This window comes from Rhynchophorus ferrugineus, unplaced genomic scaffold, assembly GCF_030347505.1.
Source record: "Rhynchophorus ferrugineus isolate W39M unplaced genomic scaffold, kcgeb_rfMv2 rfM7, whole genome shotgun sequence".
NCBI lineage: Eukaryota > Metazoa > Arthropoda > Insecta > Coleoptera > Curculionidae > Rhynchophorus > Rhynchophorus ferrugineus.
Window position 1 is genome coordinate 26,716,321 of NW_027472586.1, and position 19,787 is coordinate 26,736,107.

Genomic DNA, 19,787 nt, shown 5'->3' on the forward strand with positions numbered 1-19,787 from the left:
ATGTCATTTTATTCTACCCACATCAACCTTCAAAACTATACATGTTATATTTTGCGAGGTCATAAATTTATTGAAATTCTTTGAATATGATAAATTCTCTGTGAAATGCTACTTCAAAAGTATGATCGGAAGTAATTTCTGCATCCAATAATATTTGTAAGCTTTTATTTCACTCACAGGAAAATGGCCTTCTGGATAGTAACCCAATATTTTTGTCTAATGAATAATTTTACCGGAAGGTTACTAACGATTTTCCTAACAGTTATCGATAGACGTATGCAATGTTATGTTTTAACACATATCATTTTATTCTACCCACATCAACCTTCAAAACTATATATGTTATATTTTGCGAAAGTCATAGATTTATTGAAATTCTTTGAATATGATAAATTCTCTGTGAAATGCTGCTTCAAAAGTATGATCGGAAGTCATTTCTGCATCCAATAATAATGGGTAATGAAAAGTTAATTTATTTTGGAAACCCTAAGCGCCAAAAATCATGGTTATCTTCCTGGCAAAGCCGGCCGATCGACCCCAAGGCCAAATCATTTTGATCGCAAAACAATGCTCTGTGTTTGGTGGGACCCGAATGGCGTGGTGTATTACAAAATAAGAGTAATCACTACCAACGACAAATGATCAATTTGAAGAATGGAGTTTGATCGATAAACTCTCAGAATGGGCCCAAAGACACGGTAAAGTGATTTCACAGCAGGACAACGCGCCGTCTTATAAAGCAAAACCGGTCAAGGAGGCGTTGAAAGTACTTGGATGGGACAGTGCTTCGCTAATAGCGAAGTAGTTAGAAAATGGTTCGATGAATGGTTTTGCTCAAAGGGACAAACAGTTTTTTTTGGTATGACATCCATAAATTGCCTGAAGTATAGGCAAGATTGTTAGAATAAAATAGTCAATACTTCAATAAATAATTTTTCCATTTTCTTGAATATTAGGTAGTATTTTACGAAAAAAACTGACTCTCCGGTACTACTGGTACACGCAACTTGGCCTAAAATCAAAGAAATTGGTTTATCAGTATATATACGAACTAGTAATACAGCGATTCAAAGACAAGATTCTTCGATTAATTACCAATGCTTGTCCTAATGTAACCAATAAATAACTACAGGATGACATCAAAATGAGATGGATTTGCCCACACAGCGACACGTAAATCACAGCAACACAGAAGAAATATATTTACTAGTAAAAGAAGCAGAAAATCAGAAAATTGACGCGAATTAAACCACATGAACTTGTATTGTATTTAAGTGTTTAATGTTAACTTTGGATTAAGTAGTTTAATTTAATGTTAATTTGGGAAATACACAATGGTGTGTTTGAGCACACTACTACACTGCCACAATATACAAGCAGGACTTGTATAGCCGGTTTAATAGAACAGTGAGCTCATGTCATCAAAATTAATGACGTCAAAACGTCGCAATGTTGTCGCATTAACTCTGAATTTTGGTTAATTTTGATAACGAAACAAAAATGTTATCAAATATAATGTATTTTTTACTATAGTACATCTAATGTATATATTATGTATATTCAAGTAATGTATTTCCTTTCATTAGAGAGCATATATTCCTTTTATGTTTAATTCTTGTTTCCTTCGGTGCAGTGTTTCCTTGTAAAGTTATTTTGATGTCTCTGTTTTACTATTTAGTTTGCTCTGTTACTACTAGCATACGTCTTTTTGGATAAGACTAGATTGAATCACTGAATACTGCCAAATGCATTTGCCATATCTCCAGAACAGGTAGTATTCTTTCTCTCCTCACACATTTTAACCCAATGCTCATGTATATTCTGAACAATTACACACATATCTATTGTAGGTAATTGTCGGCATTGAATCATAATCCTACATTTAGGAAGTTTCATTTAATCACTGTCATTTTAGGCATCGCTATTCACGTGAATAACTAAGCTGTTAATTTCCAATCCATCTAATAATTGTTCACGATTTCAATGTATCCGATCGAGTTCATCTAAACCCAAAGTGTTGTTGTAGACAATGTTTTTTGTTCACATATCCAGACAGTTCTTATTTGTTTATTCCTATCGACCTTAATGTCTATTATAATAATTCCTTGCCACACTCCGTGTAGGGAAGGTGTAATACTCTGGGACTATATTATTCAGTAACCTGATCTGGCATATATCTTTTTAAGGTATATTTCTAAAAAAGTAAATTTTATAAAACACAATTAATAATTTGTATTTACCGAGAAACATAATTATCATTAATAAATAATTCACTCTTTAACATGGTTTCTTCAAAACCTATTTTATGTACTGGGAGCCATTGCTTAATTGCAGCCCTTTTCGATGCACTTGTTGAGATCTCCACCAGTGTACTCTGGAATGGTGCATTGTACATAATAGTAACTGATGGTTCCTCCAAGTTCTTCAAAAGCTGATTTTCAAACCATAGCCAAAGTATGTTATGGTTATGCTTCATTTCCCCACTGTTGGACTTAGGGGAAACGCTAGCTCTGCGCCAGGAATAAAATATTTTCGGCACGAAGAACAATATATCAGCAATTAATTATTAATATATGTTATGATTAACAAAACCTACTTTTATTCCAACGTTTACCATTTTGCATTAACTTTTGTAGTCTTAACACTATTTCATTCATCACCACTACTTTTATTATCATCTTACCATAAGTGACCCAATGTCCCATACGGAAATATCCATCTCTCATCTAAATACACAAATTGAAATAATAAGTCTTCGCAGAGTTTATGCTTTTAAAAATTTTATTATTTTAAAAGTAATGTCTGGTCTCATCGTAGATTATCTTTGCACCATTTAAATCGTATATTATCCAACAGTGTATACAGGTATGTTCTACATCCCTCTGAGTGCTGCAGGTATGCTAAACTTTCTGTGGATACTTCCCCGACTAACAGTTTCCTCTGAAATTATTGTATTAAATCATGTTTATATTGAATATTTTATATATTTAATATATTGAATATCCGATAGAGCTCACATCAAGCTGATCTTGATTCGTCACCCGCTTCGTATGAGGATGGTTTCTTTTTTGTGGCACACGGTAAAACATATTTTCATTGAAAACCGCAACAACTTAGTATTTAATAGTAAAAATGTTCAAGAGGGGCCTCCATTATCGAGACACGGTTCTGAGTAACTGATTAGAGACGAAATCTGTTTATGATTATGACTATCTAATGGTTTAGTCATTATCAACCAGAGTAATAATAAACAGCGATTTTATATTTACCAAAATATGCAAAGCGTTGAAACAACGTTTGCCAATTTATAACCTGTAGTTAATCTATCTAATATTTTGAAGAATCTTGCAGACGTTTAACACCCGGAGACCAGGCTCATTCGGTTACATGTTCGAACTTTATATGTTTATCTGGACTGGAGCTATAGTTTAACGTGGGCTCCGAACCACGGTCCTCGGCACTAAGCCTATCGACTGGCGAGTGACCAACTTAGAAATCATCCGGTCCTGCCCAGTCCAGTTACTGGCATGGCAGGATCATTTTCCTTGTTAAATTTTGCACATTTGCCTGGGACAATCACAAATATTAAACAATCACAAACTTAAATTTACGACCATGCCCCAGCAGGACTCGAACCCGCTGACAATCGCAGCAGTAGGTGGACCGTCGTGTCGCCTTTACCACTGTGCCAACCAAGCCGGCATATTCGAACTTATCAGATAGCATTGTTTCTCCTTCTAACTAGAATCAAACGAGAAGGAAAATATTGTCTGATTTTAAAACGAATTTACAAATTTTAATTAAAATAATTAAAATTAATTTTATTGATTTTATTTAAGTTAAGTTAAGATTCTTCTATTAGAAAGCTTCAAAAATATTACCCCATTATTATTATATTAGGCAAGACATAAATTAATAAAACACTGCTAAAACCTGTAACATATTTTTGTATGCCGAATATATAAATTTTGTGTACGTGATCTATAGTTTTACGCCGAACTGAGATTGAACATCGAAAAGAAATTTGGGTTAACGATATCTTCGCCAACTTTCCACCGATTGATCTACGGTGGTCCATTTCCCTTTCTGTCATCGCCTGATCCGCACCAAATGCGTACCCGACCAAAACCGATCCATCAAACGGTGGGCGTTACATAAAGAGCCAATTTAGCATATTTTTTTCAAACCGCCAATCATCTTAATCAGCGGCACAAGTTGACAATCGGACGCTCAGTACCGGCGGTACCGTAAAAAATACCACAGTTGGCTCGTTTCGCTATTACCGCGAATTCATGCGTAAACACGGATAATATTTAACATTATAACGTGGAATCAGTTCAATTCAGGCGGCCGCTAAAGCCAAAAGGACCCGGTATGTGAACGGGTCTCGTCGCTAGTGGTGGGACGGTCTTGCGTACGACCGAACGCTAATCAAACCCGAAAAAGAAAAAAAGAAAATCAAAACACCCAGACCAGAAAAAAGCCGAATTTCACTTCGGGTAGATCTAGATCTGCCGGATTATGTGTGTACTGGTCAGCGACTGAGATCGGGGTTCGAATTAAGATGCGTTTGATGTGGTTGGTGTTAACTTTAATGGTGGTGCAACCATTTGGCAGGATCAGTTGCAACGAAGAGGACTACGGCACAGTGGCTGCGAAATCCCTAAACTCTTCTCGTATCGCCAAGAGGGATCAATTGGTGGACTCTCGACTGATGGAGTCACTGACGTCACCGAACAATTTCGAAGGATGGTGGAAGCAGCTGGACCGTCAAGGTACAAATTCGAATCTAACTACATTTTAAGTTCTTCATTAATTAGTCAGTTTATACCTTTCCCTAGCGGTGTATCAAAAGAGGGGGGCAAAAAATAAACCAATTTTAATAGTAATTATAGCTTTATTTCATTAATTTATGTTTTATTTTATAAAGAGGTTGCTTTATATTTAAAAAGAAATCATATTTATGAAGTACTTTTGGATACATAATTTGTTAGTAATTAAATACTTTTATAATCTTTACAACAATTTATATATATTTTAAGCTTCAAAAATATTACTCCATTGTTATTAATCCTTTACATTCATTCATATAATTTTTCTATTTAAAATTATATTAATAATAAATAGTAAAATTTTAAAAAACTCATATATATTAGTAATAAGAACTACAACTTTCGAATAATTTCCTCTTCACATTGTTCTTAAATTCTTGATCTAAGATTTCAGACCTAAACTTAATTGACCTTTGATGGATGTAGCCCAATTAGTGCATTTCACAAAGTTTTAAAACACGACACAGTGTTCAGAGATAATTTAACTATACTAGTTCAAAGTTCTTCTTCATCTTCCTGTTGAGTCCACTGTGGTCGAGCAGTACTTCGACGTTTTTATGTTTTATGTTTAGGCAATGTCTCTTGCTGTTTATTCGCTGGCGGTTGGTACCTTCAGCTCTTTGCAGATGTCCTCATTTCTAATATACCACAGGGCGTTAACAATGATGCGAAGAACTTTGTTTTGATAAGTTTGAATCATGTTGATATTATGTTTCCTACTTCTTCAATCTAAGTAAAACTATTTTACTAGTTTTAAACTATAAAACTAGTTTTCTTTATAGCAGATCAGGTATGTTTTATCAGTTGTGCTTCTTCCTGAATCGCTTATATAGTTGAATAGTCTAATCTACAACATATCTGCATAGATCCAGAAGAACTTGTAGCAATGGAATGGGTAATATTGGTATAAGTCAGCGACTTCAAAAATCAGTACAGGAAAAAGTCTAGCAGAATTTTCATCATGTGGTACACCCTGTAGCTCCAAGCGTTGTCCTGTGGAAATTTCGTCTATATTGAACAATTTGGGCTAAAAATAATCGGTTATTCTGCAGCGCTCACAGTTGACAAGTTCAAAGTATACAGACCAAACAAGTCGCCAACCCAAAATATATACTGCAGTAACAGTAACTTTTTGGCAATGCTTTGCCTGGTTCCATATACAATAAAGATGCTGTTTAACATAATCCTTCACCCAAAAATACACCTGGTTGAAAAAATTGGTTTTAATGAACACCTTTTCTCATAATAATGTTTTATTCTTCAAAGATGCTACTCAATCAAGTAGTGATAGTTTGACATCAGCAAAGGAATAACAAACAATGGGTTGAATAGATATCACCAGACTACCAAAAACCCACTCTTAGTGAAAGACTTCGAAGGCTTGTACTTCACGAGAATTATTTTTATGTCCAAAATATAATTTAGTTGTGGAATTTCAGTTCTATAAGCTTCAAGCTTCTTAATAAATTGACAAAACAGCCTTGCATTGACATCTTCAGACAGTTTTCCCGATCTAGAGATTTAATACATGAATTAGATGTCTGAAATCAGTGAATAACTACAGGGGATGTTGAAGTTCAAGCCATATAATCGTTTTGTTCTTATAAATCCAGTCTGAACAAACGACTTCATTATTCATTATTAATCAATTTCATTATAAAAAAATTTTCGGAATTAACTGTGCGCTTAATCTGATGTAAATAGTGTAGTTCAAGACAATATATAGAGCATAACAGGTCAATTGAAAAGTCCCCGGCCTACCATAGTAAAACACAGTTTTTTGGCAATTTTTTTTTTATTCAAGATAATTCCCTTTAACGGTGATATAGTGACTATAGCGACCTCCCAACTTTTCGATACCATTTTTGTAGTACAATTTGCCCTTTGCTTCAAAATAGACCCCAGTTTCGGCGATCACCTCTTCTTTCGACGAAAATTTCTTCTCAGCGAGTATTCTTTTGAGATCTGAGAACAGGAAATAGCCACTGGGCTCCAGATCTGGAGAATGCCGTGAATGAGGAAGCCATTCAAAGCCCAATTCATGAATTTTTGTTATCGTTTTCACTGACGTGTGAGACGGTGCATTGTCTTGGTAAAGCAGCACTTTCTTCTCTGCGTCCGTTTTTCGGTGATTTCGTCCTTTAAACGGTCCAATAGCGCTATGTAATAGTTGCTATTGATTGTCCTTCCCTTTTCAAGGTAGTCAGTGAAAATTATTTCATGCGCACACCAAAATACAGACGCCATAACCTTACCAGTCAACTGTTGCGTTTTCCCACGCTTTGCAGCGGGTTCATCGTGGGCAGTCCACTCGGATGACTATCGATGGGACTTCGGAGTGAATAGATGGAGAAATGTTTCATCCATTGTCACATATCGACGCCAACACTCGGGTTTATTGCACTTGATCATCTTTAAACACTGCTCCGAATCATCAACTCGCCGTTGTGTTTGGTCAAAAATGAGCTCGCGCGGCATCCACTTTGAACAGAGCTTTCTTGTACCCAAATATTCGTGAATGATATGACCTACACGTTCAGTTGGTATATTTAGAGTGTCTGCTATTTCATTCAATTTTATTTTACGGTCATCCAAAATCATTTTGTGTTTTTTTTTAATGTTTTCGTCGGTAACAACCTCTTTAGGGCATCCTCTGCGTTCACCGTCTTCGGTGTTTCACCACGTTTAAATTTAAGTTGAATTGCTTCACTCAAAATGCTATAATTCACAAACTAATGATCCGACAGCTGTCAAATTTATACACGCATCTTTTGAGGTTTAGTCCCCCTATTTCAGTAACTTTAATCCCCGAGAAAGTGATTTTAGCTTTGTTTGGTACAGTGTTCGGATATTATTTGGTCTCGGGTGTTTGGCCAGTCAGAAAATGAGACGCATCTTGGTGAGGTGACGCAACGTGAGTCACGGCGAGATTTTGTTGGTTTAAAGAACAATAACTATCGTGCAATATTGTTTCGCAGCGTGCCGTGGCGCAGTTTGGGCTAACGTGATCCTGCCTAACGCAGTGTTCTTGTCGTAGTTTTTCGTCTAACGTCACGATTAATGTTTAAAAATGGAAATAGAATTAATCGAATCTGTGTGGATTCGAGATGTTTTGTATGACACAAGTCGTGAGAATTAAATTCTTTAATTAAAATTATTCACTAAAGTCTTTACTTAAAGTAAATTCTTCGTGAGTCTTTCTTCTTTATAGATACAACTTCTCAATTACCTTTTACTAGCCATCTGGGTGATAAACATTACCATTTCAGATTCGAATTCGTCTTCCGCACCAGTTCAGCCGTAATTAGTGCAGTATTAATTGCCATTGTACCAAGCCTACTACTTTGTACAGCTTTATTATGGAGCGAGAATTGCAATCGGTTTCAGCGTCTGACAGTTTCGTCCCGCGTACACTCGCCATGACCCTCACTGCGTCACCTCACCAAGCTGCATCCCATTTTGCGCGTGTGTTTCGTTAAAGTAACAAACCAGCATAAAAATAATTCTCATTTCCCTTACACACCAAGCATTATATACTGATATACTATAACTCTTGAATGATTTAAAATATTTATGCGATAAATGGCAGGAAATTTTTACTTCGATCATATTTTCTTGTTCTAAAATCAATATATAATATCAAAAAACCTACACGTTTAAATGATTGCCATTCAGAATACAAAACAAAAGATCTACGGACTTTAGATATTAAATATATTAAAAGAGAAATCATGAGAGGACTATATAAGATTTAGAAATCGATTAGTTTTTAAAATACCGACTTATTCCATATCTGACTCCTCCCTCATATCTTGACATCCATTCTACTCAGCCCTCCTACATAACTCCACGTCACTGAATCTTAATTGGCTTAAGGTTAATAATCCATTAATAGGCAATAGCGAAGTATATTAGAAATAAACTATGAATCACCTAGATTAGACCTCTTCTAACAGTAAAGAAAAATTCTAAACAATTAGTCCTCTATATTTTATTTCAATATTTAACTCATTAATTTTCTGGCTATATTATTCATAAAACAATTTTTTTATAAAATGAAAAGGCACTGGTGGTTTTGGTTATGTTCAAATGAATTCCAGGAGCATCAATCAAAACAAAAAATCGAGGCCATTTTAATATATCATCTTTCATAAGAACAAAATTAAAATTTCATTTCGATTTTCGTTGGTATGTTGTTTAGAAAACATTTGTATTTAGCATGTTAGTGAACTTTTAATAATGGAAGAACTAAATAAGTGATAACATTGTTTTTAAAAAATAGTTAAAGTCAAAAAGTTAGAAAAGGTAAATCTGTAATTCTGTTTTCACCAAATCAAAGTTTCTAATTAGACTGGCTGGTTGATTAAACTTGTCCAAAATCTTCATTAACATGAGAAAAGACACAGTCAAAGGCATATTTGAAATCAAGTTTTTGATTTAAAAAAAATGTGCTTATTACTTCATGATTGTGCACTTGCTACCACGAAAATAGATAAAACAATAAACTAAGAAATAAATAAAATTAACAAACTATTATTACAACGTTCTGGTTCAACCAGGTATCAGTATCTAGAAGAAAACATACTTTTCATGAAATGAGCACTTGTTTACGAAAACGTATGACTAAAATCAATTAATTAAACTATGAGTTGTTTCATCAGCTAACTTATTCGCCAAATTTAACACTCTATAGCTGATGGATCTTCTAACACGCCAAGACATTATTCAGTGGAAAACGCTTTTCATCAAATGACGGTAGTAGTAACTACCGTAGTGGTTATTTTGTAAGAACAAAATAATTCTACAACAAGAAATCTTAGCTATACAATTACAAAAATATTTACTAAACCACAATTCAACCATTCATCACAATTGTTTCAACTACTGTTCAAATTAAACCAAAAATAACCATTCCGAAAGTAATCTAGTTAGTCTTCGCGCCCTAATTTTATATACATTTTTACGTATTTTAAAGAGAAACATTTAATATCCTTACCTTTTAGCTATAATAAAATTGTTTTATCACTGGCTTTCTTAAGAAACACATTTTTAATAACATAACTGTAATACAGCCAATAAAAGTGTGAATATATTTACTTACAATTTTACGACATATTTCAACCATTTAACTGATGCTATTATATCATCCATGGTGAGTATCTCTCATCCATGATGAAGTTATTTTAAGACGCAAATAAGCAAACAAACAAAAAACAATACAATGTTTGATAAAAATACAAACAAGGTGTTCTATCTACAAATTTCAATTAGTTCAACTTGACCATTTTTATTTAGAAAATCATATTGTGACTGCTCTTGGCCTGTGTTGAAGATTTTAAATGGATATTTCTTACGTTGTCGTTTTAGTGAGAAGAAACCGTTTTGGTACACACTCTCTATCAAGATGTACAATGTTATCATTTAACATATGAGAATATCCTTTCAGTTACTTCTCTCCATATTACGGGTTCTGAAAATGGTATTGCTTACTGAGCATATCCTTCATCCATCCAGATCATTCTCGTATATTATATACACGTCTTAAGCAAAAATAATTTGATAATAATATATTAAAATTCTAATGGAAGTGGAAATAAATTTCTAATTGTAATTGATACTTATTAAACGGAAATTGCTTGAAAATTAACTGTAGCATTAACAACACGACTAAAAAGATATATGATGAATTTCAGCAGTTTTTATTCATATTATAGTGGATATAAGTTATATTTTGTGGAGGGGTATTAAAAAAACTATTATTTTACTAAAAATACTTTTAATTTCCGCAAATAAGAGGCGACTTGTTGAACGGTTATACAAAACGAGACTGAGGGTAAAAACAGACCCACCTTTCGCACTCGTTCACCATTCAGTTAGTCAAAAAACAGATGGCCGGATAGTCTGAGCCGTATAATATAACACCTTCCTCCTAAAGGAATAGTTACAGCAAGGTACGTGGTCATTATTCAGTCTGGATAGCTTAAAGTTGTTGTAAAATTATGTTTGTGTATCGCCTGTACTTTCGTCCGCCAGTGGGTCTTTAAAGATCCTCGAAAAGGCACTATATCTACCTAAATTTCCACGGTACGGCTTTACGGAATGGTCTTCCAAATTTTGATGGCTCCAGATTCCAATAGTCTAGGGCTAAGAAACTGATATACAGCAATCTGCCTTTGGTGGCCGCTCACCGTGAATAGCAAGCCTCTTCACAAATTACGTTAGACTATGTCAATTCACAGCAACTTCGATCTTCCTTTGGTGACCTTGAAATCTAATTCATGTACCAGGAATCCATAGACTGGTGTTTTTCAAAGCTTGAATGTTTCTTACTTGCAATTGTTTATGGCTAAGAGTCCTTGATTACCTTCAATTCCCCTTTTGTGACCTTACAACTTTAGCTGCGATACTTTCGCCAGAACTCCACACCAAGAAACGCTTCGAGTAACTGTGGAACCGTTGCCAATTCAAAGTCAACCTGTCTTTTTTACTTGATAATTAATTTTATTCCGATTAACTGAATGAATTCGAAATAGGGCAGTCCTATGATTTGTCTTAATATCCTACCGATTGGGCCGGTTATATTCTGTAAAAGGGAAATAAACAAAAAACTATTATTTGACTTAAACTATATTTAACTTTACAGATAGAAAAGGCGACTTATTGAATGGCGATATAAAGCGACACTGAGGGTCTATTAGAAAACACACCAATCGGTCACCAGTTTTTTAAATAGATGCCAAAACCGTATTACATAACATAATATTCAAAGTCAAGTCGTCAAAAATCAAGTCGTGTGAATATCAACTAAAAACTTGTCATAATTAACAGTAAACCGTTTAAATACATTATATCTGTAATGTTAAATGACCATAAACTGCATATATACTGACCTTAAACTGTTAACTAATAAATGTTAAAAATAGAATTCTATTATTTTTTTAATTTTTCATTTGTATGCGTACCGTTGTTATAATTTTTACGAAACAAGAACATAAAAGCTTAATCAAAATATTTTGCAACCACAAAATATCTATAAAATACATTATGACAAAAAACATTGTCGATAAATTATTAATTTAACAATATTATAAAAACAAATTTCATCCAGCTTTTAAATTATTAAAATTAAATTATTTATATTCGGATGAGTAGAACCAACTTAATTATCTAAATATTTTGAAACCCATATCGACCACTGCATATCAACGGAATTAAATCCGTTTATAATAAAATATAACATGCTTAATTTATTTTCCATAGTCGGTAACAACTAAAATAATCCTAGAATAATTTAAATTAAAATTGCTCTGTGTATTTAGTAAAATAAATAGATCAAAGAGATTATGTTATAGATATTTACAAATAAATAATTTAATCTAAAAAAGACGTCATAGAAAATTATTTTTAGGTAGTAATTATTTTAAAGATATTTTCAAACTTTGAATAAAGAATTTTGTCCCTGGAGTTGGTTTCTAAAACTATTTTCTGCAAAATTATTAATTTTTGACGGTTAGAATATTAACATTAATATTAGCCTTAGTATTTATATGTATTGCTACAGTGTTTGACTTTAGTGGTATTTTCCAATCCAAAAACTTTATTGTTAACGTTGTTAAAAATTGTTTCTTAGAACAAAAAAAGTTATATCCTATAAGGCACTATAATTGCAAATTCATAGCTGAAGTGGCAAAATTTTGACGTGTTCTGCTTGATCACTGTATCAAATCGGGAATTTGCCGGCTTGGTGGCGCAGTGGTAAAGGCGATGGGACGGTCCTCCTACTGTTGCGATAGCCGCGGGTTCGAATCCTGCTGGGGCATGGTCGTAAATTTATGTTTCTGATTGTTTAAAATTTGTGAATGTTCTAGGCAAGAGTGTAAAATCCGACAAGGAAAATGATCACAGTCGCGACAGTAACCAGGTTGGGTAAGACCGGATGTCTTCTGGGATGATTTCTAAAGTTGGATACTCGCCAGTCGGTAGGCTTAATCCCGAGGACCGTGGTTCGGAGCCCACGTTAAACTTTAGGCTTTTGATTATATATATATATATATATATATATATATATATATATATATATATAAAAGGAAATTTATTAAGAAATCTGCTAGTCATTTGTAATTAAAATTGAATTAATATATAATAGTTGAAATTAAATACTATCTCTTTGGTTTATTTAGTTCATCCAGATATATGATTAAAAATAAATCGAAGAACAAATAATCAAAACTAATATTAGACCTTGTTATGGCGACCTTTTTCCATTATCCTGGTTATATACTTTTCTCTTTTCTCAGCCAATGTATAAAAAATATATTTTAAAATGATATTTTTATCAATATTCTCTAATCAATAATGACCAAATAAATAAAGATACATATCACAGTTTATTGATTATATGACAAATTTAGTTTAATTTGACTGAAACTTTAGCTGTAGCTTTACCACATAAATAAAACACATGCTAATACAAGAAATCTGCTCTAAAAATGTCTGCTTTAAAATTTTCTGCATATCTTAAAATTGTTGGAATATTACTTGGGTTGCAATGAAGCTGCACAAACTACTGTTAAATTTCCGCCACGGGGACAGTAGCCACAAGTCAACACTACATAAAAAGAATGGCTGATGACGACTAATTTCATTTCTGGACAAAACAAAAAATTTCCAAAAAAAGCCAAACAATATTATTTTACCATCTTTATACATCAAATTAGATCTGACAAAGTGAACTTTCTTATAGATAATATTGATCAACATAGAGACAATTTTATTTCTTTGACAATACGAAATTAAATTAAAGAGTAGATGTTTGAAGAAAAATATTTCAATTTTATTTAAAAATTAAATACTGATTAAAAGATGCATGGCCCTCTATCAATTAAATGACAACGAATTTTGAGAAATAGAGTCTGCAAACTAAAAACAGATAACTAAACTACAACGAGATCAAAAATCCCTAGGAATAAATTACGTTTAAATTGTTTATTTGATTGATTTCCATCTAGATTTTTCCCCAAAAACTTAAACGCGCTAAGCGACTACTTAAGGGAAAGATTCCATTACAAATCTTTATTCGATATTGAAATAATCCTATACATGCTAATAAAAAATCTTCAGAATCTTTTTAAAAATAATTCTTCAAAGATTATTATGGTTATAAACATATTCTCCCATTTTTAGGATTTAATAAAACTGTTGAGAAATTGTTTTGCTGAGCAGTGTTATAAAAAAAACAATTAAATAAAAAAAAAGATATACACACCTAACTTATTATCTAAAAATATTTTCGAAATAAAATATTATGTCATTAAAAAAAGCTGACATTCTTTACACCGAACGGTATAAGATAACGGCAACCTGATATATTTTATCGTCAATAAATCGAGTTGGAAGACAGGAATACTTGAGAAAAAATTATCTTTAACTGAAACTTTATAGCAGTTTTTTATATCAAAGTAATAGACTTATTTCCAGTTAATCTTGATTATAACCATATTTAAACGAAAAACTAGAAAACTTGAACCAGCTAACGCCTTGTAGCAACCTTGAGGCATGTCGAATTTTACATCGTGGAATAACGGTCTACAAAATACCCAGAAATATAATCCCAGATGTTGAACACGGGCGGGGTGCCAGCAGCGCCAACTAGAACCCGACAACTAATAGCTGGCGGCAACCCCGAGACGTTTATCTGGGATGTTATTGAAGGGTATTTCGGTCATTCAGTGCTCAACCCTCGTTTGGTTTAGACGTGCCACCATCGACTGCCCAAGTCTCGTCTCCAGGTAACTCCGCTGCCATCCGTTTTATAATTTCTATTTTTCACATTTTTTTATATTGCAAATAAATAACGGTTACAATGTAAACACCACTGTTTCATTTCGTTTTACCTCCATTCACCGAGCCACATCATTTACCCTAAAGCCTTTTTACAAATATATGTTTTTAAATAATATATCGATGCCATTTTTCCAACATAATTTGCTGCTCATCCTGCTCTTAATAGAATTTTATGGTAGTAAATCCATAATTTATTCGTTATTATATGTTTGTTACTATATGTAATTTGAAGCAATTTACATCAATTTACAATATCATTTTTATTTATTATTCTGAAAATAACAAAAGCTATTTTATTAGAAACATATATGTCAAGAATTTGTCATAACATATTTATCAGACCAGAGAGTTGGTGACTAATTTGTTATTGGTTTTAGCCCGTTTAGTAAGAATCTACGAGGGTGATTCAAATATGATCGAGACAAATACTCTAACACGTTTATTTACTATTGAAAAAATTTACAAAAAAAATATAGTTTTTCTAGGTATTTCCCACCATTAGTTACGCATTTTGTCCATCTTTCCAAAAGTTTTTTGATGCCGGTATCGAAGAATACCTTGGACAACTCGTACAGGCATGTGCGCACGAACTCCTCTACCTTGTCGTCGGTGTTGAATCTTTGACCTCCTGGCTTCTTTTAGTGGTCCAAACATGTGGTAGTCGCAGGGCGTTAAATCTGGACTCTAGGAGGGAGTTCCAGTACCTCCCACCCAAATTCGGACATTGTATCTAGCGTGAGACGCGCGGTATGAGGGCGCGCGTTATCCTGGAGAAGAATCGCACTTTGTGCTGAATGCTTCTCCGGTGATAAGCGGGTTTCACGTGTGTTTTCAGAAGGTTAGAATGGTGTGCAGCATTAATGGTACGTTGGGTGCGCAGAAAATTGACGTACAGCACGACCAGCCGATCCCATAACACCGTATACAGAACCTTACCCGCGGACCTGGTTTTCTTTGTTTATTCTGGATTCTTCCTTCTTCTTCCACTCTTCAGGTTACATCTTGCTCGCATCGGGAGGATAACGGTGTACCCATGTCTCGTCTGTAGTGAAGATTCGCATTAAAAAACCGTCCCCGTCTGCCTCATATCGCGTCAGGAAGCGGCGACAAATTTTCAACAGCGTAAATTTTTGCTAGAAGTTCAACAGTTTAGGAACCCATCACGCCGTTATTTTGCTATATTGAAGGTGTTTCTAGATGATTGACTCTTTACTACCAATACTGATGACGACTTCAGCCGAAATCTCTCGAACATTCACCCTACGGTCCTCCAAAATGAGTTTTTCTACGCGGTGACTGTTATCTGGTGTGATGCTGGTTCGCGGTCGACAATCATGCGGCTCATTCTCGACGGTTTCGCGACCCTCCTTGAATACTTTGGTCCATTTAAACACGGCAGCCCTACTTAGGCACGCACTACTGAACTGATTTCGCACTAGAAAATGAATACGTTGCGCTACGGCGGTCGGCATTTGACATTCACTCATGGTCGTAGCACGCGCCTGAAACATGCGCTCCCGACGAAAACTATGCCACACCGTTAATAAGGGACCCAGCTATCACAAACTCAAGCCGCAACCTTCAAAACTTATATTAATAACATCATATTTGAACCACCCTTGTAGCTAATATTTTGGATAGAGTTATTAATAATCGTTTTAATCACAGTAGAATATTCTTAATGTGATTTGCAAAGAATATAATTTGAATTACTAATAATGAAACAAGCAAAACAAATTTACTCTAACTAATAAAAACCAATATTTTACATATTCCGAGTATATAATAATTTTATTTAATTACAAGAACCATATAATTATAGTTTGATTTGAAAATTAGAATTATTCTTCGAATTTATTACGAGATCTTGTTATAAAATATTTTATAAGTTATTTTAAAATAACTTTTAATCTGTACCAATTCAGGTTAATTTTCTAACACATTTTTTTTATAAAACGGATATTTGTAAAACACCAATTAATCTATATAAATAATGAATCACTTAATCCGTTACTAATTAAATGGCAATAAAATTCTATAATTTCAATTGTGAGTGTACAAATAATAGCCACAATATACGAGGGAAATTTGAAAAGTTCCCGGGTCTTTATAACAGGCCAATTGAAAAGTCCCCGGCCTACCATAGTAAAACACATTTTTTTTTGACAAAATTAGTGTTTTTTACTCAACGTAATTCCCTTCAAGGGTTATACAATGATTATAACGACCCTCCAACTTTTCGATACCATTTTTGTAGTACGATTTGTCCTTTATTTCAAAATAAGCCTCAGTATCCGCGATCACCTCTTCATTCGAAGAAAATTTCTTCCCAGCGAGCATTCTTTTGAGATCTGAGAACAGGAAATAGTAGCTGTGTGTCAGATCTGGAGAATTCGGTGGATGAGGAAGCAATTCGTATTCGTGGATTTGTGCCATCATTTTCACTGACTTGTGACACGGTGCATTATCTTGGTGAAGCAGCACTTTCTTTTCCTTCAAATGTGGCCGTTTTTCGGCGATTTCGTCATTCAAACAGTCCAATAATGTTATATAATAGTCGCTGTTGATGGTCCTTCCTTTTTCAAGACAGTCGATGAAAATTATTCCATGCGCATCCCAAAATACAGACGCCATAACCTTGTCATTCGACTGTTGCGTTTTCCCACGCTTTGGAGCGGGTTCACCGTATGCAGTCCATACGGATGACTGTAGATTGGACTTCGGAGTGAAATAATGGAGCCATGTATTATTGTCACATATCGACGCAAAAACTCTAGTTTATTATGCTTGATCATCTTCCAACGCTGCTCCGAATCATCAACTCGTCATTATTTTTGGTCAAATTCAAGTCATATTCATGAATGATATGATGTACACGTTAAGTTGATATCCTTGGAGTGTCTGTTATTTTATTCAATTTCAATTTACGCTCATTCAAAATCAGTTTCAGTGGACTTTTTTTAATATTTGCATCGGTAACAATCTCTTTTGGGCTTCCACTACGTTCACCGTCTTCGGCGCTCATTTCACCACGTCTAAACCAAACTTAGCATACCAATCATCGATGGTTGATTTTGCTGGGGCACTGTCTGGAAACTGGGCATCAAGCCAAGTTTTTTCTTTTTTTTTTCTCTCAAAAAGCAATATTTTATCAACACGCTAAGTTTGCTATCCTTTTTATCAATTTTGTTCACCACTTCACTCAAAATGCTATAATTCTCAAACTAATGATCCGACAGCTGTCAAGTTTAGACACACATTTTTTGAGGATAACTAACGCATTTAATAAGGCTAGCGAAAAAATATATGGATTTAATTATAGTAGCGCCATCTATGTGTCAGGCCGGGGACTTTTATTCGATTGGCCTGTTATAATCTCCCTAGTCTTCAAAGCACTCATCACTAGTCTTTCTAAGAGTATGGAAAGCTGTTGAGATCTGTAGATCTACTATATACAGACCTGTAAAAGTATTCATTGGATGGAATAACTTTCCATAAATAAATTTATTAAACTTTGGGAATATTTGATAAACTGAGGGTGTTAAATCCCAAAGTTTTCCTATCGTCAACTCATCCTTATAGATACGTGATATTTTCTTCTTGATTATTCTAGGTTCATATTTTTGATTTTCTCATTCTTTATGTATTTACTAGAATTTCGTTCACTTAAATTGGCGTTAGTTCTTTGAAATAAGAGGAATTATTGCAGAATTTTAAGCAGTTCCGAAGTAAATCACTGTTTTAAAATAGTGCTATTATTTTCTATCTATAATCTGGATGAAACTAATTTTGTTATTTTCTTTTAGACGCAGTCGTAGATGATTTCGAGAGTAGAAAAAAGAAGGGTGGCTTCAGGAAAAAATTAAAGAGATACCTGCTACCTCTGCTTATAGCGTATAAGCTGAAATTCTTTACACTGATTCCTGTCATGATCGGAGGACTCGTTCTATTGACAGGAGCTACAGGACTAGCAGGATTTTTCTTCGCCTTGTTCGCTGCCGTCATGGGACTCAAAGGAGGGCATAGTTATTAAAATAATATCTGTTACCTGATGGACATAAAATAAATTGCACTTAATCTAATTAGAACTTTGTACATATACTTGTTGTCAATTTTATTGCACTTTTTATTTATGTGTATCAATATTAATTTATTTATTTATTATAAATAATAAGAACCTACTGTGTTGTATACAATTATTTAAATATATTATCGTGTACAAGTATTTCATACAACTGTTTACTAAAAGAAAGTAGTTACGCTTGTATTGGTTGTTTTAAAGTAACATTTCTGTCAAGAATAATAAATGTAACGATAATGAAATTATTCTGATGGAAATTATACGCATTTCAACTTTCCTAGCCTTGTTTTATCAACAGTTAAACTAATTAAAATTGATACATTCTTTACTGAATTTACTTACTGATTATTATAATCAATATTATGTAATTTTGTGTGTCTATAACATATTAAGTTTATATAAAAACAACTATTTTGGTTTTATGTATTTTTATTCTAAATATTACCTAACACAATATACAGTAGAATTATGGTACTAATACATATACAAGTACTCTAATACCGAAAAATATATATTTATAACTACATAGTTTTACAATTTTATGACTTTATCCTGTATTTAATTTATTTAGAGCAACTATTCATATAAATATAGTGTTCATCTTTGTTCGTATCCAATTAATGGCTGATGAAATAATTGCTTCTTCAACATCATTACTTCTTATATCATCGTCATATAGACACATTTTCGGCCATAATAAAGTATTTATAATAAATATATAACTAAATTATATATTTAAATTTTATTATTTTTATTCGAACCGGAATAAATAATATCATTTACGGAATGAACGGATTACTAGACACGAGCCAGTTATTTAAATGTTATGCTTGACGTTTGTCGTTACTGCTCCTTTAAGGTCATCGTCGGTAACGGTCTGATTACCTTCCGTATATGCCAAAGAAATCACCGCAATGTTCTGAACCGTCAACAGACAGAAATGGTAGACATATGTTTCATAATTATTATGTTAAGTCCGATGAAAATAATATTATTACACAATAGTTTTATTAGAATTTCCACCATTGAAT

The 19,787-nt window shown here is 33.5% G+C and overlaps 1 protein-coding gene across 1 annotated transcript; it reads left to right on the forward strand.

Moving 5' to 3' along the window:
* Positions 1-4,357: 4,357 nt before the first annotated feature.
* LOC143200093 (uncharacterized) lies at positions 4,358-18,838 on the forward strand. The gene is made up of 2 exons (XM_076410376.1): positions 4,358-4,775; positions 18,482-18,838. Exons 1-2 carry the CDS (start codon positions 4,565-4,567, stop codon positions 18,706-18,708), a joined length of 438 nt encoding a protein of 145 aa, XP_076266491.1. The 5' UTR covers positions 4,358-4,564; the 3' UTR covers positions 18,709-18,838.
* Positions 18,839-19,787: the final 949 nt, after the last annotated feature.